This window comes from Citrus sinensis, chromosome 9 (assembly GCF_022201045.2).
Source record: "Citrus sinensis cultivar Valencia sweet orange chromosome 9, DVS_A1.0, whole genome shotgun sequence".
In the NCBI taxonomy this organism is placed as follows: domain Eukaryota; kingdom Viridiplantae; phylum Streptophyta; class Magnoliopsida; order Sapindales; family Rutaceae; genus Citrus; species Citrus sinensis.
The window spans coordinates 15,058,718-15,084,692 of NC_068564.1; the positions used below are offsets into that span (position 1 = coordinate 15,058,718).

The window sequence follows — 25,975 nt, forward strand, 5'->3', positions numbered from 1 at the left end:
GAAAATTTACAAAGTTCATTGTGAACGATTGCGTTTGTTAATGATCAAAAGCATTCCTTCTTACATTTGTTGATTAATTGATGCAGAGGTCCAATTAGCAGGTGAGTTTTCTGATCCATTTATTTTTTACATGCCTGGTTTTGGTAAAAGCACATTTGCTAAAAAAAAAGAGAGCTAAAAAACTTGGCTCAGAATGTCGTAACTGTGTACGACTTAGTTGCAAACAAGAAATTTGTAAATATTTAGGAATGGTTTCTGATAATCGAGAAGATAAAATTAAATTTGTTAAAGATGGCTTGAGCAAAGAATCGTTGGATGATATCTTAGGATCTCTTAAGACGCATCAAAGCGGACATGTGCAATATGAGATTCATAGGTTATGGAGACAAGAAAGAGCACAGTGTAATCTTAGGAATCTGACTCAAAAAGACCATGTTTGCCAATTTATAAGAAAACTGGATGGAAAGCCTATCCTCAACCCATAGAGGGCGTTCAAGCCGTTACTGGATGTAAAACCAGAGGAAGATATGAGCCATAATCACAACTACTAGTAAATATCCTTTTCTTTTGCTATTATTTTATCAATTGCATTATTCCGTTTAGTGGTGTGATTTTGTATTTAACATTATTTGTTTTCTTTTACTGTTTTTTTCTTTTCACTGTTTGCTTTTGAATTATTGAGACATAAGCTTTATGTGTCTCTGACAAATACACCAATCAATTTACAGTTGTTTCTCATTTTTTCTGTCACTAAGATCTTCAAATACAAGTTCTTTTTCCAACCACTCACAACTTGTTTTTGAAGATTATTCCAATGGCAACATCTTCGAATAGACAATTCAAAAACATTTGTGTGCTCTCTGGATTTCATTACGGAAAATACAAGGAGTTCATTCAGACAGCTGTAGATCTTGGTTGTGTCATAGCTGAGAGGAGGTGACTGTAGGTTATCAAAATTTGTCTCATAAGTTATTTTTATTAGAGGAAACTAGGTGCTAGGTATCATTGCACAAGCCTTAAAACCTCTAGGGTGCCTGTCCGACGTACAAATTGGAGAAGAGTTAGTTGTCTCAAGTATGCAAGAGCGAATATCTAAGATGTTAAATCATGCTGACGTTTTCATTTTCTTGACAGAAGATCTTGCAAATTTAGAGGCACTGATTACATTTGCATTTTAGGCCCATTTGAACATCCATAAAAAAACCTATCGATTTATTAAATGTTAATAATTTTTATGATGGTTTGCTCACATTCATTAACCATGTAATTAAGAATCATTTTATTATAATCTCCGCAAAAAAAACTCTTTATTTGTGCTTGTACTGCTAATGAGTTACTTAATTTTTTACAAGCTTACAAACCAGAGCTAGATCCTAGGACATTGGCATTGGAATGGTTGACTAATGTGGTAAACTTAGCCCTAGTAAGAAGTACAAGTTGGACTTAACTTTTTGGTTGTAATTATCTTCTTGGAGCGATCAGGTAATGTCTTCTAAACTCCTTTCCTTTAAGTCATTGAGGATAATTTTTTACTCAGGTTGGAGGGAGGGAATAGTTGACAGTTTTGGAATATGTCAAATCCTAGTAATGTTTATGTCGAAGATGGCTAAATATGGGATGTAGCGGCTCTAAAAACGCATCTTCAATGGTTTGTTCAGGTGTGATATTTCCTATTTATGTTTTCTTTATCTTTTTGCAAGCATATTTTAAAATTATGAATAATATTTAGATTAGGTTGGGGGGAAGGGATAGTTGATGTAAATTGTAAATAGGTGTGTTTATTTAAAAAAAAAAAGCCCAAAAAACCAAAAACAACAAAAAAAATATGTGTTTAGGATGGCTGTGTAAAGAGTCATGTTGTGAAAAAATTTAATATACTCGCAAGCGCACGAATTTAGAGTTAGAATAGTGGTAACGAGGTCGATCCCACAGGAATTGTTATAAATTGAAAAGTCTAATTTAAATCTAATTTAAATCTAAAATTAATATTAATTCTAACCTAGTTGAGCAAATTGAATTTTTAAGAAAATTAAACTAATTAAACTAAGAAAACAATTAAAGAAAATGAGATTTCAATAAGACAAAAACTATCAAGGTTTCAGAATCCACCAGTCACCACTATTGAACTAGTAATTATCTAATTATTAATTAATCCCCAATTTTATAGTGACAACTCGAAATCAATCTATGTCATCTCATGGATATAATAATTAAGCCTAAATAAAATTAATCTTGTGTAGATTCTTTTTCTGCTTAATAGTATAATATCTAAGCATCCCATGTAAACATATTGAATAACAAATAGTCAAAGTTTCCTAAGCACCCTGTGTAAACAATTTAATGAAAGACACGAAATCAAAGATAATCATGTATAAACTTTATGAATCCAAGCATGGATTTAATCGAATATTAATCCTAATAATCAATAATGCATAACAGAATTGATGAAAAGATTTTAATAACATCCAATTAATCATGTGAAATAAAAATTATAATCATCAAAGAACATATATAGGGAATTAAATAAATAAAAAGATATTTTTTTCATTGAATAGGGCTTCATCCTTAACCTCAGTATAAAAAAATTAGTTAGACATACTTGAATTGGGAGCAACAAAGCAAATAAAAACAGCCATAGAGAAGCCGAACTGTTGCTGCTCTTCCCTGCCGAATCTCGTCTGCGTCTCTTTTCTCCTCCGGCGGCTGCTCTTTTCTTTTCCAAAAGCCAAAGTTTAACTTTCTTATATAGTCTTTAAAATCGGCCCCACCTCTTAAATTCCAAAGCCAAAAGGTTTCGCCCTTTTATTTGCTTGGTCTTGCACGTGCACTCCACTTGGATTTTTTCATTCTTTTTTTAACGCCATACAATTGCTTCTCACATGATGGCCATAATCTTCTTTGTCTTCATGTGCATGGATGAATGAATTTTTCTTGAATTCACATGCATATTTGCCTAATTGCTCCTAAAATCAATCAATTAATGCCTCCAAAATTGAGCTCCTTTATGTCCTTTTTTATCCATAATCTCCAATTAATCCCCTATTCAATAAAATAATTCAATTAATTAAAAATAACTAGTAATTATATAATAATGGGTAAAATATGTATATAAATTATGCTCATCAAGTCATGACTTTTGAGACGCATCCTAATTGTTCTGTTGTATTATATTTTGATTTTAAAATTCATAGTAAGTTGTTTTTGTTCCCTTTTTCTTTGAATTACTCAAATTTGTGAACTCTCCATTTGTTTATTAAGTTATTTTGTTATTTACTCATTTAACAAGTATTATTAAATCATTCTTCACACACACACTATGACACATACTAGTGGTTGTAAATTAAAATTTTTACAGCATTCAGTTTTTTGATTTGTTAGGGATAATATCTAAGGTAGTAGAAAATGCATATTACAAAAAAAAATTGAATGTATTTAATTTTGTTATATCTAGAACCCGAGTAATTAAGTCCGTAAGGGTGTCTCAACACCTAATGACCTAAGGCCAACTGAGTTAGGAGTCACAGACCTAATGAGTTATAGATATATTATTTGCTTATTTATTAAAGACTCGAGTAATTAAGTTCGTAGAGGTGTCTCAACACCTAGTGCCCTAAGGCCAACTAGTCTGGGAGTCACTGGCCTAAAACTCGCTACATGGGTTAAAAATGTAATATTTAAAAAAATGTTTTAATAATCTACTGCCTGAAGATATAATTTCTAATGAGTTTTAGAACGAAAATGTTGTTTTCTTTTAATGAGGCCCCATAAGTATTGTGTTAATTACTTAAGCACAAAAGAAAGTTTATGATATTCTGGATAATGAATGAATGACAAAGAGTTAGAAAATTTTGGGAGAATTTATTTATTTGGTAGTTTAGAGGATAGATAAACAACTATTAAGTTTCATGTGAATTTTGTAAATCTTAATTTAATATAATGCTTTGATTGCTAGGGGTTAGCAATAAGCTAGTTGGGGAGGTGTGATTAGTATTAAAAATTGTATGTTTATTAAGGAGTAAAATGTTATTTTGTGCTTATAATATAATTGACATTTATAATTATGTAACATATTATGAATTTTTAATTATTTTTCTAAATATTTGACTTTGTGTATTTTTGTGTGTTTATTAGGTAAAAATAATAATTTCACACAATTTGAGATTCCAAACAAATGTACGGATGTCAAATTTAGATTTCGAAAATCTCAGAAATTATGTCATTGTCAAGGAGGATCCGCCATTTTTGTTCTAAATTTATAAGTTTTTACCATGGTAAATATGATAATTGTGAAATTATAAATTTTTACTATGTTAGGTATTATAATTGTTAGTGGAATGTGTTGGATATGCTTGAGTGGATTAAGTTATATTTATGTTTTGTTAGTGGGTCAAATGTAAGACTAAGATGTAATTTGTTTTATTTAGTTGTGTGGTGTGGATTAATCTTGTATTAGTATAAAAAGAGAGGGGGGGAACACACATGTTGGTTAATTTAACTCAATTACTATTGATGTCATGTGCAAGTGTACACAACAAGTAATAAAGTGATAAATATTCAAGATCGTCTCCACAGGGACTGATGTTACTAGAAATATTACAACAATCACGATAGTTCAAACTGTTACAGCAATGCTCATAACTCTTGTTGCCTTTTAACTCAAGTCTGAATATAGGGTACATACTCAGCCCTGGTTACTCAACCATTTAAGCCATTGGAGCAGACTTTAATAAGCACAGTTCAACACGCACATTTCCCCCAAACTTCAGATATTTTCTACTCTTTGCAGTTTTCTTGATTCTGCTGTAGCATTCTCATGAATCTCAACCAAAGTCTAAGTGTCGGGACAGAATTTCAACCTCCATCTATAACTATCCCTACTGGACATTCTCATACATACTGAGTAACACTCAATTTATCTTCATTAGGCTTTCAAATCCATACACAAGCAGTAGATACAGAGCTTCACTTCACAAACAACACCACAACACATGCAATGCACTCAATAACACATTATATGATAGCACAACCCCCCCTCAAAGTTGAAAGGTGTTGTGTCCTCACAAGCACACAAAACAAAACCACATAAACCAGATATGCATACACTAAATAAAAGGACATGCAAAATAAATCAGAAAATTAAAACTAAATGAAGAAAAAGTTGTTGTATGAAGAAGTAAAATAAAGTAGCGGGTAGTGGTACTCCCTTGGTGCCGGAAGTACTACTGCAACAAATTATAAACAATTCACCGCTTTTTGGAGGCGCTCCGCAGTCGGTCCTTAGGAGATTCTTGCGGTGAGGTAGTTGGCAACGACTTTTTCTTTCTCTGCGATGGGCTAGTGGGAGGAGTTGCAGTGGGTCAGCTGGCTGGGACGAAACAGATCTGGTCCTCTTTGGCTCTGGTGTGTCTGCTGCAACAATGCCTCCAAAAGTGCCCCCCTTTCTATTGCTGGGTCCTTTAAGACTAGGAGAATAGGTTTGCTGGCGGTTTTCCATGAGGGAGCTAGAGCTGGGTCTTCGGCTGCATACCCTTCAGCCGTGATTGCGGCAATGATATCAAGCATATGCTTTGTCTCGGTGCGTGTATGAGTAACCCTAGCTACTGCAGCTTCCAATTCTACATCAATGTGCTTGGCTTCATCGTCGGATGCATGAGGGGTAATTACTTTCTCTTTGCCCTTTTGAGAGAGGACTGAAATGGGAGGCTCTTCTGTAGGTTCATCTTCCTCTACTTGTATGATGTGTTTTTTCCTGGAATTGGAAGAGGTCCTGGCTGGGGGTTCTTTTCTCATGCTTTTCCTCCTCCCCTGTCGGGGAACTGTCAGTTGTAGACTTGACACCCTCTTCTTCATGCTGGTCTAACTGGTCATCAACATCTGTATTAGCCTCTGCTTGCAGTTCTACTGCAGCTTCTTCCTCTGGTTCATCTGTGTCAATAGCATCTTCACTAACTTCTGCTGGAGCTTTTGTAGTGGAGGTACCAAAATTATACTGTTGTAGTAGTGAATCGGGGAAATTTCGGTATGTATTTTACATATATATAGTAAATTGGTGTAGGTGGTCCTCCGAGTGCTGCAAATAGCTCCAAAACCGATTATTTTCTCTCTGCTGAGCTTCAGCACATTAAGTGATGTTGGTGCTCAGTGCTTGGATTTTCTGCTCTAACCCAATAACTCTTCTTGCCCTTACTACAACAACTGGTTCGGGTGGGGCTCCAGCAACTTCACCAGCAATTCGTTCGATGGTGCGTGCAGTGAGAGCACCATTATTCTTAACATGTTCATCTTTTGCATCAAGGCGGACTCCCTATACCACACAGATCCTGGTGATTAGTGAAGGAAATAGCAAGGCAGCCGCTTTGTGATTTTTCATGGCACAGTCCCGAATTTCTTTTTCTATAATGCTTCCCACATCTATGGGTAACCCTCTAACAATGACATACAAAAGTACTAACCTTTCTTGTGAAACAGTAGTGGTGTGTATGGTTGGCATCAATATAGATTTTAAAAATTTTACCCACAGCTTAGCAATGGATGTCAAATCTATCCTATTAATCACACGCCCTTCTTCATTAGCCCAAGATGCACCATTTTACGGTAAGTGTTGTGAAATTTTTATTCCATCTTTGTGGGGTTAATTTATCAAGCAATTTTGCATACTCACAATTAACTTCAGAGGGTAAATTATAGAAAGCATTAATAACTCGAGAATCTAATGGTACAAGCGAGTTTCTTACCCAAATATTGTGCTGGCCATGGCTTAATAAGTTGGCGTAAAAGTCTTTCACCAGTGGCAACACAGGGTCTCGGGGGTGGTTACAAAACTCTAGCCACTCGCGCTTTGCTGCAGCAGCGTATAATGATTTCACAATTCTCGAGGGTTGAGGTGGGGGCTAAAACCCTTTTTCTTCCAAAATTTTGTGCGATTCAATAAATTCTTCATACTTCTCTTCCGCATGGTAACTTTGAAATCGTGATGGATCTTTTAGTCGACTATCTATCCTTTTATACCTTAGCATTGCTACAGTAGTAAGATGACTGTGGTAATATGTCCAAGACTGAAACAAGGAGGAGAGGTTATAAGGTAGAGGAGTTGTGACTGCGAAGGGAAAAGAAAATAGTGTTAGAGGTCAACATGCAAAGTGAAACTCTTATATAGGTGGAAATAAATAAAACAAATCCGGTAAAAGAGATAAATTAGGGAAGAATTTTTGAATTTATTAAGCATATCCCATAAAAATAGGAAAGAGATATTGATGTAGTTATTTAAGAGATTATGCATTCTTCCCCAATCTCTATCCGAGTTCGCCCAACCAGCTGTCACATGCTATCTCCAACGGTAAAATGTGAGGCTTTATATTAAGTTATTGTAATGGTAAAATTGATTGTTGCAGCAACAAAACGTATGCTCTAGCAATCTGCACAACAATCTCCTCATATGGCTGTTGTCAAGTAACTTATCTTTGTAACATGTTAACATTACAGCACCAATTGTCAATATTGAATCCAACTCCAAGAATTGTGTGACTTAGGATGTTTCGTTATTTTTTAAACAATACAATAAAAGATACAAATTAAACAATCCTAACTAAGACAAATAATAAATAAATAATAAATACTATAACAAAAACATGGAGGATCCACTTCCTTCAGCCTGACCTTTCTTGAATGCTCACACTACTGGTTCACTAAGGAGTAAGACCTTTTTTGAACAATTTGTAGTTGAATGCATGTAATGCTTAACTCCGTGCCCATTAACTTTGAATTCTGAGCAACTTGAAAGGTCCAAACCATCTAGATTTCAGCTTTCCTGGAAATAGTCTTAACCTTGTATTATGGAGTAGAACTAGTTGACCAAGGATTAATTTTCTTTGTTGGATGTGTTTGTCATGCCATTGTTTTGTCCTCTCCTTATAGATTCTTGCATTTTCATATGAGAATAACCGTAATTCATCAAGTTCACATAATTGAAGTTTCCTCTACTCTACTGCAGCATGTATATCCCAATTTAATTATTTCAGTGCCCAATATGCCTTGTGCTCCAGCTTGAGTGGCAAGTGGCAAGCTTTCCCATATACAATTCGATAGGGAGACATGCCAAGTGGTGTCTTGTATGCTATTTTGTAAGCCCATAAAGAGTCATGTAATCGCAATGACCAATCCTTTCTTGAAGGATTCACTACCTTTTCTAGAATCTTCTTAATCTCCATATTAGATACTTCTGCCTGGCCATTAAGATTGTGGGTGATATGCTGTCGCAATTTTATGTTTGACTCTATATTTAGCCATTGCTGCAGCAAATACTTTGTTGCAGAAATGAGTATCCTCTTCACTAATAATTGCTCGTGGAGTGCCAAATTTGGAGAAGATATTTTTCTGAAGAAAATTCACCACTACTCTGGCGTCATTGATGGGTAATGCTGCAGCTTCTACCCACTTGGAGACATAATCCACAGCAACCAGGATATATAAATTCCCAAAGGATGGTGGGAAAGGGCCCATGAAGTCTATTCCCCATACATAAAAAATCTCCACTTTCAGAATATTTGTCAATGGCATTTCATGTCTTTGAGTTATGTTTCCTGTCTTTTGGCACCTGTCACAACATTTAGCAAACTCATAAGCAACATTTAAAACAGAAGGCCAGTAATAACATGATTGCAGAACTTTAGCAGCTGTTCTTTGTCCACCAAAATGTCCTCCATATGCTGCAGCATGGCAAGATTGCAGTATATGTGAAATTTCTTCCTCTGAAACACACACTATAAGAAAACAGTCAATAGATGACAGATTATAGGTATATCATAAAATTCCGACAGAATTGTGATAGAATTTTGAATTTATCATAGATTTATGATAGGCTTGTGATAGAAATATTTACTATCATGAAATAATGATGGTTTTATGATAGGATTATTTTTTATCATGAAATTATGATAGAATTGTAATAGAAATTTATTCTATCAAAAACGTATGATAGAAAAATAATTTTGACCACATTTGACCCAAACTTGATGTATTATATAAACTTAAAATACTAAAATTTTAAAATTTTTAATTATAAAATAAATTCTGAAAATATGGAACGCACCGTTTGGTGCTTTGTAATCCTAATCCTTTTTTTTTTCCCGAGTGTTGAATCTCATCACTTATGCTGCGTTTACTTTTTTGGATTGGAGTGGGAATTCTGAGGAGTGAGAATCCTTGGATTAGGAGTGTGGAGTGGGAGTGGGAGTAGGGTGTTTACTTAGACTAAATGAAAGTATGGATTGTCAATCAGAATCCTAATTATTTGTTTACTTTGTCTTGGATTGGGAGTAAATTATTTTAAATTATAATTTTATCCTTATGTACAGAATTATAATTTGTAATTAAAAAATTAATAAAAAATATATTTAGAAAATAAAATAAATATTTTATTATATTTATAAATTAATAATAATTACTAATATTCTTAATTATGTAAATCATAAATTTTTATTAATTTTAATTTAAATTATGTGAATAAAAATTATTAATAATAGCAACACAAATGAAATATTATTATTGATAATATATTACAAAATTAATATTTTTTTAGAATAAAATATTTATTATTATTAAATAATTAATTAATTAATATTTATTAAAATTAATATTTAATATTTATTAAAATTAATATTTAATATTATTAATTTAAATATAATATTTATTTATTTTTATTTTATTAAATTTAATAAAATAAATATGATATAATTATTTATTTTTAATAAATATGATATTATTTATTTTATTAAATATTATTTATTTATTTATTTATTTTTATAAGGATAAAATGGGAAGAGGGGGAGCGGATTCCCACTCCCACCTCCCCCCATAGGAGTGAAAATTCCACTCCCCACTCTAAAATTAAATAAGACCCACAAATTTCCACTCCCACTCTCGCTATTTTTAAGATAAGTAAACAAGAAATTCACACTCCAAACTTCCCCAGAAAGTACCCTCTCATCTTTAGAAACCCTAGACATTCGTGTTCAAGCCGCCACTTTGCTGCCGTTTGAACACTCACTCTCAATTCGTCGTTGTTTCAATGTCTTATTGCCTCTCACTTCTTAACTATGGAAACCCTAAATTTCGTGACCTTAACTTTTGAAACCCTCACTGTCATCGCGCTGGAGAAACACAAGCCAAGCAAACAAATTAAATTCAGCCAGTTCTATTTGGAATCAATTACAGGTCTGTTTATTAGATCTATCTATCTAACCTTTAGTTAATCAATTTTTTATTATTTTTAATTCTCTCTCTCTCCCTCTCTACGCATATACATAGAGATATACTTTCGATTTTAATTTGTAGTCTAATATCCTCAATTTTCGTGGCGTAAAGCGAGGTCTGTGGTGTCTGCGTGTAGTATCTTGGATTGGAACACTACATGGATAATGCTTTGAAGAGGTCATAAACAGCCAATCAGGTATCGATTTTATTTTAAATAAGAGCAATTGTGCTAGCTATTGAAATGATATATGGTGTAGAGTTCAAGATTGAATTTTGTCAATGGCCGTACAAAATATAGTGTAGCTAGATTTTAGTTATATTTTTATAAAAAATAACAACTATATTTATTATTATAGGTTGTGGGGTTTGAGTCTTGATTGTATAATGCTTGCTCTTAACTTTTAGGATTTTTCTACTGTTGAGCTTCGTTTGTGCTTGTGCATAGAAGATTGGGTTGTTGTCCATTGTTTCTTTTTATTGATGTAGAGTGGTAGTGCATGCAATTTCTTCTTTATGGGTTTTGTAAAGGTAGTCCAATGGAGAAAATTTATAAATGGATTGTTTAATAAGTTTTCAAAAATATTTTTATAAATTTTGGTAACTAAAGTGAGTCAAAAAGAAATAGAGCAATCTGAAGTAATGCCACTTGTGAGTAGCTTTTGATTTTGTTTTTGGAAAGCATTCTTGTGATGTTTGTGTCAATTTTTTAAGAAATTTATCCATATAATGATTTTGATGTAAAAGTATATAGAAAAAGATGCATCATCATTACATGGCTCTTTATACTAGCTACCTAATTCCTTTACCAACCCACTCTCCCAATATTTTCCATCAAAATCTTCCTCCACTTTGCGGCAACAGTGCACAAATTTTTCAAGGTCTTAATCTTTACTTGTTTAATTTTGCGTCTTATATTATATTTAGATCAAAATAACATGTCTGAGAATTGTATATTGATTTGTTATAGATAATGGTCCAAGCCTTTTAAGTGTGAAAAATGAAAATTGTTAGAGCTTGGATGGTAGCTTGGAACAAAGGGAAGGTAAAAAGAATTTTTCATTTCAACTATAAAAATCATTGTAGTAATTGTTTTGATGAAGGAAAATACCAAAGTGAACAATTATTTTTAAAATCGTGGAAAATTTTCAGCTTTTAAAAATAATTGTTATAAAACTTATGTTGTGATATTGACTTGTGTTTTTAGCTGGAAAGCAAACTTTAAGCTGGTCAAGCTAATGTTGCTGTTGAAATTTCTTTGTATGTTTTGGTATTTTATTTCGATGATGTGATGTTATCCTGAAATTTCTTGTTACAGGACCTAAAGAATTTGCTGATTTGTGGGGCTGCCCTAGTTAATGGCGAGTAAGTGTATTCTTACTAATTTTTAGAATTCTTCCAGGTAATTGATGCAAACTTTTATACATAAACTCCTTTTGGGTAATGTTTAGAAATGCAATTCTTTATGCCTTTGGCCGTACCATTAAGGAACTAAGCTTGCTAGGTTATGTCTGTTTTAATGAAAAATGAGAAAATTAGAAAAAAAATAATTTTATTGTGTTAAAGATGTTGATCTTGGTGTTCTTCACAACATTTTTAAGGTTTTTGCTGATCCAGAATTTCCAAATGTCATTTTAAGAGTTAGATAGTTATTGTGTGTCTAATTTTTCAAGCCATTTCAATGTTATTTAGTGTATAATTTTCCAAGCCACTTCAATGTCTAGTGAAATATCAGTTACATAAACATATTTTAAGTGTGACTACTGCCTGTAATCATTGTAAATTGTAGTGATGGATGTTGATATTTGCCCTATTATTTATATGTTTGGCTTAATCTTGATGGATGCTTTATGTAACACTAAGTTATTGTAAAGTACCCAACTAAATTGATATATGATATCTGAGAATATTCATTATGTAGTAGTCTATTAATTTTGCTTGTGGTATGTTAGTAAATGAGAGGAAATATTTGAATTCCTTGAAGTAATTAGCGCCAATACACTGCCAACTCCCATCATATGAAAGGGTTAAGTTTTATATATACTATAGCATTTGACTCTTGTTCTTAATTCATGATATTAATTTAAGTGTGTACTTGCATTAGAGATGATTATTCTTCCTGTTCTGTTTCAGCTCAGGTGTACTATCAATGGTAGTGTCTATTTTGTTTTGTGATTTTTTCTACATATTACTACTAGATGGAGCTTAGTTAATTATGTGATTGCTACAAAATGAATTGTAACAAATAAATAGGATTTGTTTTCAGTTTGGTAACTAATCGAGTGTAATTGGGAAAATTTGTAGCTCATTCAAGTTTGGGTGACCATCCGGCAATCAAAAAGTCAGTTAATGGGCATTGATTGATTGTTATGAGAGGGAACGATTGGGAAATGTAGTTGGAATTAGATGTTGGGAATGATTCTCATGTGCAGAACTTTTATTTAGGAAATTTCTGATTTTGGGTGGATGTTATAGCTTGTATAGTTAAATGAATATTGAAGTTTGAATATATATTAAATTTCATTTTTTTATATTTATTTGATTTTTTTAATTATTAGCATCATATTTTACATTAATTTTACATTCAAAATTTAATTTCTAAAAGCAAATTTGCATAGTTCGGGAAATAATAATAATAATAATAATAATAATAATAATAAATATAAAATAATAATAATAACAATATCAATAACAGTAAAATTCAAATAATAATAATAATAAATATTTTAAACTAATATTAATTGGGATAATACCATTTTCCACCCAAAAAATTTGAAAAGAAATGCAAAAAATTGAAATAATTTTGAGTTTCCCTCTCAAATGTGATGTGATATACATGTGACTACTAAAAACTATCATAAAAGCATGACGGGAAAAATTCTATCATAAATTAATGACACTGACATAGATGACGGATAGGTTGTTTGTCATGCACCCCCTTTTATGAAAGTTATTTCCCGTCATCTATTACCAGTTTTCTTGTAGTAACATCTTCGGATCACCTGATCTGAGCATAACTTATACAAGTATGGGTCATCCCACTGGTAGCTTCTAACATCATGAAATTTCTTTTTCTTTTGAAAATTTAACTCAAATGGTAACAATCTACTTACTAAGTAGTTAGCAAAATCTGCATACCATAGAGATCCGAGTTGTTGGAGCATTGGTACATGTTGTAGCACTAACAGTTGTTCATCAGGAAATGTTTCAATGATGTCTTGTCTAGTCAATGTGCTCTTATCTTCTTCTAGCCTCGACAGATGATCTACTACTTGATTTTCAGTCCCATTTCTATCCTTAATTTCCAAATCAAACTCTTGAAGCAATAATACTCATCTTATTAATCTTGGTTTGGCATCTCTCTTCGAGATTAGGTGCTTGATGGCTACATGATCTGTGTAGACTGTCACTTTAGTATCCACCAAGTAAGCTCTAAATTTATCGAAAGCAAATACTATTGCTAGCAACTCTTTCTCTGTAGTGGTGTAATTAATTTGAGCTTTATTAAGAGTTTTGCGGGGATAGTATATAGAGTGGAAAACCTTATTCTTTCTTTGTCCCAACACTGCCTCAACAGAATGGTCACTGCCATCACACATCAGCTCAAAAAGTAGAGTCCAATCTAGTGCTATAACCACTGGTGCAGTGATCAAAACTTTTTTTAGTTCTCTAAAAGTTTGAAGACGGCCTTTATCAAATTGAAAAGGCTTGTCATGTTCTAGTAGTGAGCATAATAGTTTAGCTACTTTGGAGAAGTCTTTTATGAATCTTCTGTAGAATCCAACATGTCCTAAAAAACTTCTAATACCCTTGACTGAAGTGGGAGGTGACAGTTTATCTATCACTTCTATCTTTGTTTTATCTACCTCTATGTCATTCTTGGACACCCTATGACCCAACACTATGCTTTTTTGCACCATGAAGTGACATTTTTCCCAATTGAGTACTAAGTTAGTCATCTCACATCTTTTAAGAACTTCTTCCAAGTTGTGTAAACAATCAGTATACGTTTCTCCAAAGACTGAGAAATCATCCATGAAGACTTCTAATGTTTGCTCCACTATATATGAGAAAATATACATCATACATCTCTAGAAAGTTGTTGGAGCATTGCACAAACCAAAGGGATTCTTCTGAAGGCAAAAGTTTCATAAGGACAAGTGAGTGTAGTTTTTTTCAGATCCTCTGGGGTTATAGCAATTTGGTTGTAACCTGAATACCTATTTTGAAAACAACAGTATTGTTTTCCAGCAAGTTTGTCCAACATTTGATCTATAAATGGAAGTTGAAAGTGATCTTTCCGTGTGGCTTTATTGAGTTTCTTGTAATTCATACATACCCTCCATCCAGTCACTGTTCTTGTAGGAATAAGTTTATTCTTTTCATTTACTATCATTGTTATTCCTCATTTTTTTGGAACACATTGTACTGGGCTCACCCATGAATTGTTTGATATCGGGTATATGATCTCAGCATCCAGCCATTTGATGATTTCTTTCTTTATAACTTCCTTTATAATGGGGTTTAGCCTTCTCGGATGCTCTACTGAATTGTTGTAGCAGTCCTCTAACGGAATTTTATGCATGCATATGGACGGGCTGATCCCTTTAATGTCTGTCATAGTCCATCCAATTGTTTTTTCGTATTTCCCAAGCACATCTGCCAGACTTTTTTCTTGATCTACATCCAAAGAAGATGAAATGATTACAGGAAGTGTATTATTCTAACCAAGATAAGCATATTTTAAATGTGAAGGTAACAATTTTAATTCAAGAGTAGGAGGTGATTCAATAGATGATAAAGTTGTCTTTACTTTCCTGTATGAAAGATTTAGAGGTTCAATAAATCTGCTATATCTGTTAGATTGCCTTTTTCCTATCCAATCTATCTAGTTTGCTGCAACATCTTCTTTTTCAAAGCTTTCAAAGGTGGCAGCTTTGATAATCTCTTTACTGTAGCATTTATTTATTCTGTCTACTACAGTAAGGTCCACAACACTCAAAAAATTGCAATCTTCTGTCTCATCAGGACTCTTCATAGCTTCTAATACATTGAAGGTGACTTGTTGGTCATTCACCCTCATGGTTAGCTCTCTTTTCTGCACATCTATTAGAGTCTTCCCGGTTGTCAGGAAAGGTCTTCCAAGTATAATTGGTACCTCTTTATCAACCTCAAAGTCTAGTACAATGAAATCCACTGGAAAAATGAATTTGTCAACCTTTACCAATACATCTTCAATCTTTCCTTCAGGGTATGCATGAGATTTGTCAGTCAATTGCAGAGTGACTGTTGTTGGCCTGCACTCTCTTACTCCCAATTGCTTAAATACAAATAATGGCATTAGATTAATACTGGCTCTCAAGTCACAGAGTGCTCTGCCATTGTACCTAGTTTCAATTGAACATGGTATTGTGAAGCTTCCTAGATCCTTCAATTTTTGAAGAATCTTACTCTGAAGCATGTGACTGCATTCCTGTATTAAAGCAACAGTTTTAAATTCTCCTAACCTTCTTTTTTTAGCCAAAATATCTTTTAAAAATTTCACATAATTAGGCATTTGTTCCAATGCTTCCACAAAAGGTATGTCGATGTGTAATTACTTCAACACTTCCAGGAATTTGCTAAATTGTTTGTCTTGTTTTTGTTTCTGGAATCTCTGTAGGAAAGGAGACGGATGCCTAAATTGTTGTACAGCTTCAGGAGGTACCAATCTTTACTCCTTTGATTTATTGTAAGTTGTCATCACTGGTGTTGCAACATCTTCTTCAGTAGTTATTGGGTGATTTCCTTCCAAAGTTACTGCAGCTTGACCACTAGTACCAGTATTTTGATGGCTAGGTTGCTGTAACATCTTTTCATCTTGAGGTGGTTCTTGTGAGGAGTTAAGTTCTAAGTCACATCAACATGAATATCAACATTCTTCCTAGATCTTAAGTTGATTACTTTACAGTGTTCTTTACCATCTCTTCTTGGATCTTTTGTATTGTTGGGTAAACTTTCCTGAGATATGCTACTCATTACTGTGGCAAGCTATCCAATTTGGTTTTTCAGGTTTCTCAAAGATACAGTTTGACTTTGCACAATTGCTTCATTCTTCATGATATAATCCTTAATAAGTGTTTCTAATGAGGTGATTTGATCATGGCTAGTGTGTTTTTGCCCTTGATTCTAGTGATGAAAACTAGGTGGCTGAGCATGTCTGTTCTGTCCACTGGGTGCTGGAGCATACTGATTTTGATTGCTCCATGAGAAATTTGGGTGTTGCTTCCATCCAAGGTTGTAAGTATTTGAATATGGGTTGTTCTGGGGTTGTCGGTTGAAATTGCCCACATAGTTTACTGATGCTGGATTTCTTGGACAATTGTCAAATACATGCTCCTCACCATAATACACACAAGATAGTTCAGCAACTTGCTTTACTGCTGCAAGAGTAGAAGTCATGGCTTTTACCATATTAGTCAATGATGTTACTTGAGCTAACAATGTTGTAATTGCATCTATATTATGTACCTATGCTGCTCCTCTTGCTACAATTTGTCTAGTTGATGGCCACTGGTAATTATTGTTAGCAATTCTCTCTAAAAATTCATACGCTTCAATGTAAGATTTGGATAATAGGGCTTCAAATGATAATGACGAAATTTGTTATCGATGTAGAGGAAAAGGACATTGGTCACATACCTACCGTACAGATAAATATTTTTATAAACCTGTACCAAGCATCCAAGAAAGGCAAAAGAAAGATTAAGACTAATTTATTCGATGACTCAGATTCGAATGATTTGACTCGTCTTGATGTCTCCAATTTCTTCAAGGGCACAAGAGGAAAATCAATCACTTAATTGCTGATGGAAATGTCTACACTAATTAAGCTCCCGTTGTTATGCTATAATCATTAAGTTTCTAATATGTTAACATTTATACTTTTTATATTTTCATCAGATGTACTTAATGTTCATATCTAACCCTGATGGCTAATGAGTGCATGAACTTTTGTTTAATGTAAGGTTATAGATTTTGGAAATAAATAATCTATTTTGGAAATGAAAGTTGGAGATATATGCTTGGTTGACAATGCAACCATGCACATTATATCTAGTCCTGCAGACCTAATTGAAGGCTCTGGTAAAGCTAAAATCTTGTTAGCAAGTGGAACAAAACTAACAATACAAAATGCTTAATTTTCAACAAGATCCAAAAGAAATCTGCTAAGCTTTAAATATATCTACCAAAATAGATATCATATTAGATTTTAAATGAAAATAATGTGGAATATTTGTACATTATTAAAAATATTTGAGGGAAGAAATGCATATTAGAAAAGCTTTTAGCATTCTCATTAGGATTGTATTACGCAATTATAAACACAATTGAGAGCTACTTAGTAATGAACCAAAACTTTACAAATCCAAAAATACTTATATTGTGGCGTGATCGCCTTGCACACCAAGGATCTACAATGATGCGTAGAATTATTGAAAATTCTCAAAGATATCCATTAAAGAACCAGAAGATTCTATTGTCTAATGAGACTGTTGGTACCGCTTACTTACAAGGAAAATTTGTTATTAGACCATCCACTTGTAAGGTTAATCATGAATCTCTATTGCTTTTATGAAGTGTCCAAGGAGGTATGTGTGGACCGATTCATCCACCTAGTAGACCATTTCGTTACTTCATAGTTTTGATTGATACATCTGCACAATGATCACATGTTTATTTATTGTCCACAAGCAACGTTACATTTGCAAGAATGTTTGCCCAAATTATAAGATTAAGAGCACAATTTTTAGATCATCAAATTAAAACCATATGTTTAGATAATGCTAGTAAGTTTACATCTAAAACATTTGATAACTATTGTACATCAATTGGGATCAATGTTGAACATTCTATTCCCTGTGTTCATACATAAAATGGATTGGTAGAATCATTGATTAAGTAATTGCAGATAATTGTAAAAATTTTACTTATATGTATAAAATTATCAATAGTTATATAGGGTCGTGTTATTTTACATGTTGCGACATTAGTTCATCTTACAACCACAGTTTATTATTGATATTCTCCATTACAACTTATACTTGGTCAAGAACTTGACAGTTACCATTTACGCACTTTTGCGTATGATGTTCATGCTCCTGTATCACACCCTTAGCAAACAAATATGAGAACTCAATGTCGTTTGGGGATTTATGTCGGTTTTAACTCACTTTTAATTATCAGATATCTTGAACCCTTAACAAGTTATCTTTTTACCACACATTTTGCGGGTTGTCATTTTAATAAGACAATTTTTCATCATTAAGGGATGGAAAACCTCTTAAAGTAAGGTATAAACTTTCTTGAAAAGTTTTCACTTTATCTCATTTAGATCCTCATACCAATCAATATGAAATAAAGTAAGAAGGATAGTACTTTTACAGCAAATTGTAAATCAATTTAGTAAAAGTAAACAAGTCACATATTCCAATATTCCAATTGCTAATACACCAACCTGAGCAATTGTTCATGTTGAACAATCAAGCATACAAGTAGCTAATGAGTTATATGTTACATGTCGAAAATGTGGTAGACCACTTAGTTTCAAAGACAATGTTCCTAGGAAGAGGAGAATAAATGATTAAGATCATCTTGAAATAATGTTCAAGCTATAAATGTACCCATATTATTTGAATCATCAGTTCTAGATGAACTGATGGTCCCTGAAGAAACACAAGTCCTTAAAGAGATAGTAACCCGTGAAGGGGTATGAAACACAAAATGGGAAAAAGTTTACAAATTATTCTTATATGAGGGAATTGTGTGATTGTAATGAAATAGACATCGACAATGTATTTTCATTCACAACAGCTACTAAAATTAAAAATGATTTTGAGCCTTAAATTGTCAATGAATTAAACAAGGGCATGATTGGCCCTAATAGAAATAAGAAATCCAAGCAGAATTGACTTCTCTAGTTAAACATGAAGTTTTTAGAGCTGTAGTTCAGACGCCTAAAGATGACAAACGTATTGGATACAAATGAGCATCCGTAAGGAAACAAATGAACATAATGAAATCACAAATATAAAGCGCAACTAGTTACACGAGATTTCTCACAGATACCTGGTATTGATTATGAGGATACATATTCTTGGGTAATGGATATTCTTACGTTTCAATTTTTAATTTAATAGTCTCAGAAAGACTTGGCATGCATCACTGGACACTAATATTTACATGAAAATCCTTGAAGGATTCAAAATGTTTGAAGCATATAAATCAAAAAATGATAATCTGTATTCAATCAAGTTTCTACAGTCCTTATATGGATTGAATCAATCTAGGCGCGTGTAATGTAATCTTCTAGGTGAATATTTGATTAAAGAATTATATAAAAATAATCTTATTTGGCTATGCGAGAAAATTCTAATCTGGATTTGTAAATGTAGCAGTTTATGTTTATGACATGAACCTAATTGCAACTCCCAAAGAGATTTTAAAAATTGCTGAATATTTAAAGAGAAAATTTGAAATGAAAGTTTTTGGGGAAAAAAATTGTCTCGGCCTACAGATCGAGTGTAAAACAAACGGAATGCATATTTATCAATCTACTTATGTTGAAAAAATCTTAAAGCATTCAATATGGATAATGCTCATCCATTAAGCGCTCTTATGGTTGTTCAATCTCTGAATCCTAAAAATGATTCATTTCGTCCTAAAGAGAATGATGAAGAGATACTTGATCTATAAGTACAATATCTAAATGCAATTGGTGCTTTATTGTCTCTAGCTTAATGTACCAATACATCTTCTGATACCTTCGTGGACAACAGGCTTCAGGTTATCTTATTCAAGTGAGCCAACGAAGAATCCTGATCTTATTGGTTATGCAGACACATGCTACCTCCTTGATCCTCACAAAGCCCGTCACAAATAGGATATGTTTTCACTTACAATGGCACGACAATTTCATGGTGATTTACTAAGTAGACTTTCATTGCCACTTCCGCTAATCACTCAAAGATCCTTGCATTATATGAAACGAGTAGAGAGTGTATTTGGTTGCAGTCTATTATCCATCATATCCTGAGCACATGCAATTTGACTTTTGTAATTGATATTCTAACAATTATATATAAAAACAATTATGCTTGTATTGCTCAAATTAGAGGAGGATACATCAAGGGTGATAGAACTAAGCATATCTTATGAAAGTTTTTCTACACTCATAGGCTCTAGTAAGACAAAAAAAATTGATGTCAAAACAAATACGCTCCACAAATAATTTTTCTAATCTTTTTACTAAAGCTTTGCTTATTAACATCTGAGAAATTAGTCCATAGTATTAAACATGTGTCGTCTCAATAAATCATCAGATCGATACACAATTAGCTTTTACTAAAAAGGTTTTAACGAGATAATATTGAAGCTCACTTAGTCCCACTTGTTATCATGAAACGTTTATGTAATTAAAGTGGTGAATTCAAGAGGGGTGTCATAAATTGTAGGGACTTCATCACTTTGCTTTTGTAAAGTCCCACATCAAATCCCCATTAATGTAGTAACTTAAAAGTTTTAAGCATATAGACATTAAATTCCAATCCGTGCGATTTAATAGTGTAATGACCATAAAACTATTAAACTGTATGGGTTAATAACTTTCTTACACTTTAATAAAGTTTATATATATGCTCTTTTAATAAGGTAATCAATTCACAAAAACTCATCAATACTAAACTAACTATTAACAAGGTACTTAAAGTACTTTGTTTTAGTGTAAAATTTTTCTTTATTTATTTTATTTATAACAACTTAAATAAAAATATAAACTAAGCAACTGTACATTATTTACTTCCTTAGTTTGTGTGATTATCTTCAACATTTTTGTTTTGAAAAATTCAATCTTTATAAAGGTTTTTCCATCGACAACTACACAACCGGAGAAAAGAAAAGAAAAAGAAAATTGAAAGATGTGAGACAAATCTAGGAGATGTTCATGATAGGTACGGGAAGATTGGTTTGGCTATTTACAGACTTGAGAGGTGGTTTCACTGGCGAATGATTTCGTTATAGCCGTTTTTCAATTCCCGGACATCGTTGGTAAACCACACGACACAACAAAAACCCTCCCAATTTTTAGAGTTACTCTAGATTCAGACAAAACCTAAGTCTCAGAAGTAGGGGTGTCAAAAAAGCCCGCCCGGACCGGACCCGGCCCGGACCCGACCAATCCGGTCCGGGCAAAACCCGGACCGCATGCATATAAAAACCGGATCCGGGTTTGAAATTCTCAAACCCGGACATTTCCGGGCCCGGGTCCGGGTTCAACACAAAAAACCCGGACCGGACCCGGTTTTTTAATAAATTTAAAAAATAAATATATTATATATAAATATATAATTATGAATTTATGATATGTTAGATGTTATTTAAATTTATTGTGTTGTTGAATTTAATTTATTTATTTTATATATAGATTGAATGAGTTTAAGTTAGAAATTAGATGAATTTAGGTATTAGAAAGTAGATTGAAATAATTTTTATTTATCATTTGTGCAAAATTTGCATTGTTAATGTGTTATATATTTGTATTTGACTATTTTCTTTTTTAAAGTTTGAGATTGAATGAGTTTATTTGATTATTTTCTTTTTTAAAATTTGCATTGTTAGAGAAATGAAAAAAAAAATTAAAGAAAAAAATTGAAAAAAAATTGAAATTATCACATGCGGGTTTTAAAAACCCGGATCAAAACCCGGACCCGGAAGGTGCTGGGCTCAAGCCCGGACCGCACCCGGAAAAACCGGGTTTTAACCCGGGTCCGGGCTTGCATTTCTCTCATCCGGTCCGGTCCCGGGCAACACCAAAACCCGGACCGAACCCGGATTTTGCCAAGTCTACTCAGAAGCCGAATGGCATTGCCCTTTGTGTTTGTAGTTGTTGGATTGCCCTACAATCTAAGGACAGGATTAGAACAAGACAAAATCGCCCTTATAATCTAACGACAAGATTAGAACAAAGACAAAAGGGTTGGCCTACCTTACATTTAACGTAAAGTACAGCCCCCTCACACAGCTGAGAAATGAATTCCAATAAGATCCAGCTGTGTGAGGGGGCTGTACCTTACGGTAAACGTAAGGTAACAGCTCCCAAGATAAAATCACGAGGTTACTTATCCCATGGAAAAATAGCTAGACCGTAAAATACAAAGAGAAAAGGAAACCGGTAAGAGCAAATACTCTCTTTTTAACAAAATTTATGTTATACTCATAGATAAAATTATGGTGCAACTATGGTACCGTGCCACAATTGCACCTAACCGTTAGATTTTCACTTATTTAAGTGAATCCCACTTATTTGAGTGGATCCAACGACTAGTGCAACTATAACACAGTACCACAATTACACTGTAACCTGACCATATACTCAGTTCAAAACGTATCTAAGTTTAAAATGTATCTTTCTATTTTTGGTTTTGTGATATAAAATCAAATCATTTATTTTTAAAATCTATCTCTCGAAGAAGCTCAAGCAGATTATGGATGCGTTTGGAATTGAAATTGAACAACTATAATTTTTAAATTACAGTACTAAAATATTTAATAAACATTCACTCTTATAACTTAAAAGATATATTAATATAATTTTACGTTTGTATAATAAAAAATTTATTATATATTTAATAATTTTATTAAAATTATTATTTAAAATTTATATTTATTACATCTTATTAATTTTTATTTTATAATTATAACTTTTTATCCATAATAGTTGTAACTTTTAATTAAAATTATTATTTAAAATTTATATTTATTACATATTATTAACTTTTATTTTATAATTATAATTATAATTTTTTATTCATAGCAATTATAACTTTTAAGATACTAGCACCTCTATACCAAACACAAACAGGACTTATATTATTGAACACACAAAAGCATTACATAAGAAGTTCCCGCGAGCCATAAAGGCCAAACAAAACAGAAAGTTACAGAAAAGAAAATGGAGTATCGACACTCCAAATTAAAATTGAGAAGATGCATCTTTCTGATAAAGAAAGAATGAAGCAATCTAGCTTCAAAGTTACTTGTAGAATTCCATGACATAGGAATTGCAAACGTTACATTCAAAGTTGATACCCTTAAATCCAGCTTCGATTGCCAATGCAGTGAACTCCTTTTTGGTCCGCTCCCTTCCATGAGGAATTTGGATTAAAAAAATTGCATCTAAAATGAAGGAATCCCTTGAAGCCTCGGTACTGTCAGGCACTTCTGGCAACGTTGAGTTAATAACAAGTACCTTTCCATCATTTGGAAGAGCTTTGTAACAATTCCTCAGTATCTTTATGCAATTCTCATCATCAAAATTATGAAGCATCCACTGTAAAATTGAAAGATAAACTTGCATGTTACTTGCTTAGTAGCCCCATGCTGAGTACTCATTAATGATATAATTCAAGTAATTATGCATGCATGCGATTGATAAATAAAAATATGATTAACCTTCATTAAAATGGCATCCCCCTCTGGAATTTTTTGGTACATATCTCCGCCAACATGTTCCATGCCTGAAATATAAATTAATAGACCCATTTTGTTAGTGTAGTATCAACTAATCAGCAAAAATACAGGATTAGATAAGTTTTTGACAAAAATAGAAATATTAACATCATGGTAGTAGACAATAAATTAAAACATACCGGGATAAGATGAGGCATCTTTTATAACATGAGGTACGTCAAAATTAATACCCTTAATATGAGGGTATTTGGAAATTATGGTCGCAAGGGTGATTCCTAAACCACCGCCAACGTCAACAAGGCGCGTAATATTCTGAAAGCCTTTGTAGGATTCTACAATCTTATTGATTACAAAAGAAGTCTGGCCGATCATTCCATTGTTGAAAACTTCATTGAACCTGGAGTCGGTGCCCAGATAATCGTAGAAATCCATTCCGAGGGCTTTATTATACGAAAGTTCTCCTTCAAGAATTTGGTCTTTCAATTGGAACCTAAAATTTCCAAATAAGAACACACATTTAGAAGCTTCATGGAATGAAAACGGATCAAACTAGAAGGGAGAGTGACCGTACTTAATCCCTCTTGTAATTTATTTCTATCACTTTAATTTATGATAGATTTTTTAGTACCCCATTTCATCCATGATATTCCAATTGTGAAAAAAAAAAAGTATGCCATTAGCATGTAATATTTTAATCAATAAATAAATTAACCAATTTTAATTTATGTAGTGGACTCAAATAATAGGTTTGTATATATAAAAGTCATATTTATTCTTTAACCGTGTTTTTTATGATAGATTTTTTAGTACCCCATTTCATCCATGATATTCCAATTGTGAAAAAAAAAGTATGCCATTAGCATGTAATATTTTAATCAATAAATAAATTAACCAATTTTAATTTATGTAGAGGACTCAAATAATAGGTTTGTATATATAAAAGTCATATTTATTCTTTAACCGTGTTTTTTTTCTTTCTTTTACTGTCTCATATTCTAACATAAAAAATAAAATGAGATATTACAAAAATTTACGATAAAGGAGAATTAAAATGATAAAATTAAATTCCAAGAGGGAGTTTAATGTATTATTTAACAAAACAAAAAAAAATAGAAAAGTAAAAGAAGAGCGAACATACCAGCCAGGCATCATTACTTTGTCAAGAGACAAGTTCATATAGGGACGCATTGAGACGCCGTTTTGATCACTCACATAGTATTTAGCGACAGGAGCGAGACTGTAGAGCCTTACTCCATGAGTACTGAAAGAGCAACAAAGGATATTGAAGCTCACCAGAAGCCCGAGAACCCGATCCAACATCTTGGCAGCACCCTCAGGATTTTTGGTGGGAATTTGAGAAGCAATCTCTGAAGCAGAAAGCTCAGCACCAGGACCAGCTTTGTTTATGATATCAAGAACATCAAGATTTACTACTGCTTGAAAAACCGCGGGTAGCACTATTGCACTTCCCAGTACCATGGCATGTGAATATACCTCTTCCTCTTCATTGGTCACTTTTGATTTGCTCTTAGTGAAAGAACCCATTTGCGCGTTTAATTTCTTGCTCCTGCTTTGCTTTGCTCTTAGCTTAGTGTTTTTGAATCTTTTATACCACTACTCTTATGCTGTGTTTATGCTGTCTTTACTTACGGGAGTGGGTGAGGAGCGTGAATTCCTTCCATACCAGTGTTTATTTCTTTTAAATGAGAAGGGAGTGAGAATCTCACTCCGTAAATCTCACTTTTTTAGAGTGAGAAGTCCCACCTCTCCCTTTTTTATCATTTTATTTTTTTAATTTAATTTAATATTTTATAATTAATAAAATAAAATAAATAATATTATATTTATTTAAATAATATTATTATATTTATTTAAATAATAATATTATATTTAACTAAATAATAATTTACATTGATTTTAAATTAAAATTATTTTAAAATAATATTATTATATTAATAGAGAATTAATAAATATAATATTATTATTTTATATAATAATAAATTTAATATAATTATATTAAATAAAATAAAATAAGGTTTCATTTTATATTAAAATTAATAATTTATTGTTCATAATTAAGAATATTAATAATTATAATAAATTTACAAATATAATAAAATAAATATTATTCATTAAATATATTTTTTATTAGTTTTGTAATTAAAAACTATAATTCTTTAAATAAGGATAAAATTGTAATTTAAAATTATCTACTCTCAAT

The 25,975-nt window shown here is 32.4% G+C and overlaps 2 protein-coding genes and 1 long non-coding RNA gene across 5 annotated transcripts in view; 1 reads left to right on the forward strand and 2 right to left on the reverse strand.

Moving 5' to 3' along the window:
* LOC107176996 (probable cytokinin riboside 5'-monophosphate phosphoribohydrolase LOGL10) overlaps positions 1–25,975 on the reverse strand; it is an 85,521-nt gene that overhangs the window by 28,287 nt on the left and 31,259 nt on the right. The window lies entirely within an intron of this gene.
* On the forward strand, positions 9,933–16,781 carry LOC102620799 (uncharacterized). 3 transcript variants are annotated; one of them, XR_008052004.1, is made up of 4 exons: positions 9,933–10,212; positions 10,363–10,447; positions 11,567–11,650; positions 15,911–16,781. It is a non-coding gene; the product is annotated as an uncharacterized LOC102620799 (long non-coding RNA). The 3 variants fall into 3 exon arrangements; XR_372453.4 differs by lacking the exon at positions 15,911–16,781 and adding an exon at positions 12,553–12,779 and having other exon boundaries at positions 9,934–10,212; XR_001506604.3 differs by lacking the exon at positions 15,911–16,781 and adding an exon at positions 12,553–12,779 and having other exon boundaries at positions 9,936–10,212; positions 11,567–11,613.
* LOC102620533 (anthranilate N-methyltransferase-like) lies at positions 23,129–25,500 on the reverse strand. The gene is made up of 4 exons (XM_006493452.4): positions 24,893–25,500; positions 23,934–24,244; positions 23,737–23,801; positions 23,129–23,614 (listed from the first exon to the last, which is right to left on the reverse strand). Exons 1-4 carry the CDS (start codon positions 25,297–25,299, stop codon positions 23,318–23,320), a joined length of 1,080 nt encoding a protein of 359 aa, XP_006493515.2. The 5' UTR covers positions 25,300–25,500; the 3' UTR covers positions 23,129–23,317.

Coding starts and splice junctions, on each gene's coding strand:
- LOC102620533 (XM_006493452.4), bottom strand. CDS start 25,299: ATGGGTTCTTTCACTAAGAGCAAATCAAAAGTGACCAATGAAGAGGAA. Junction 24,245..24,892: donor AAAGTAATGATGCCTGGCTG/GTATGTTCGCTC, acceptor TGGAAATTTTAG/GTTCCAATTGAAAGACCAAA. Junction 23,615..23,736: donor GGGATGCCATTTTAATGAAG/GTTAATCATATT, acceptor TCAATTTTACAG/TGGATGCTTCATAATTTTGA.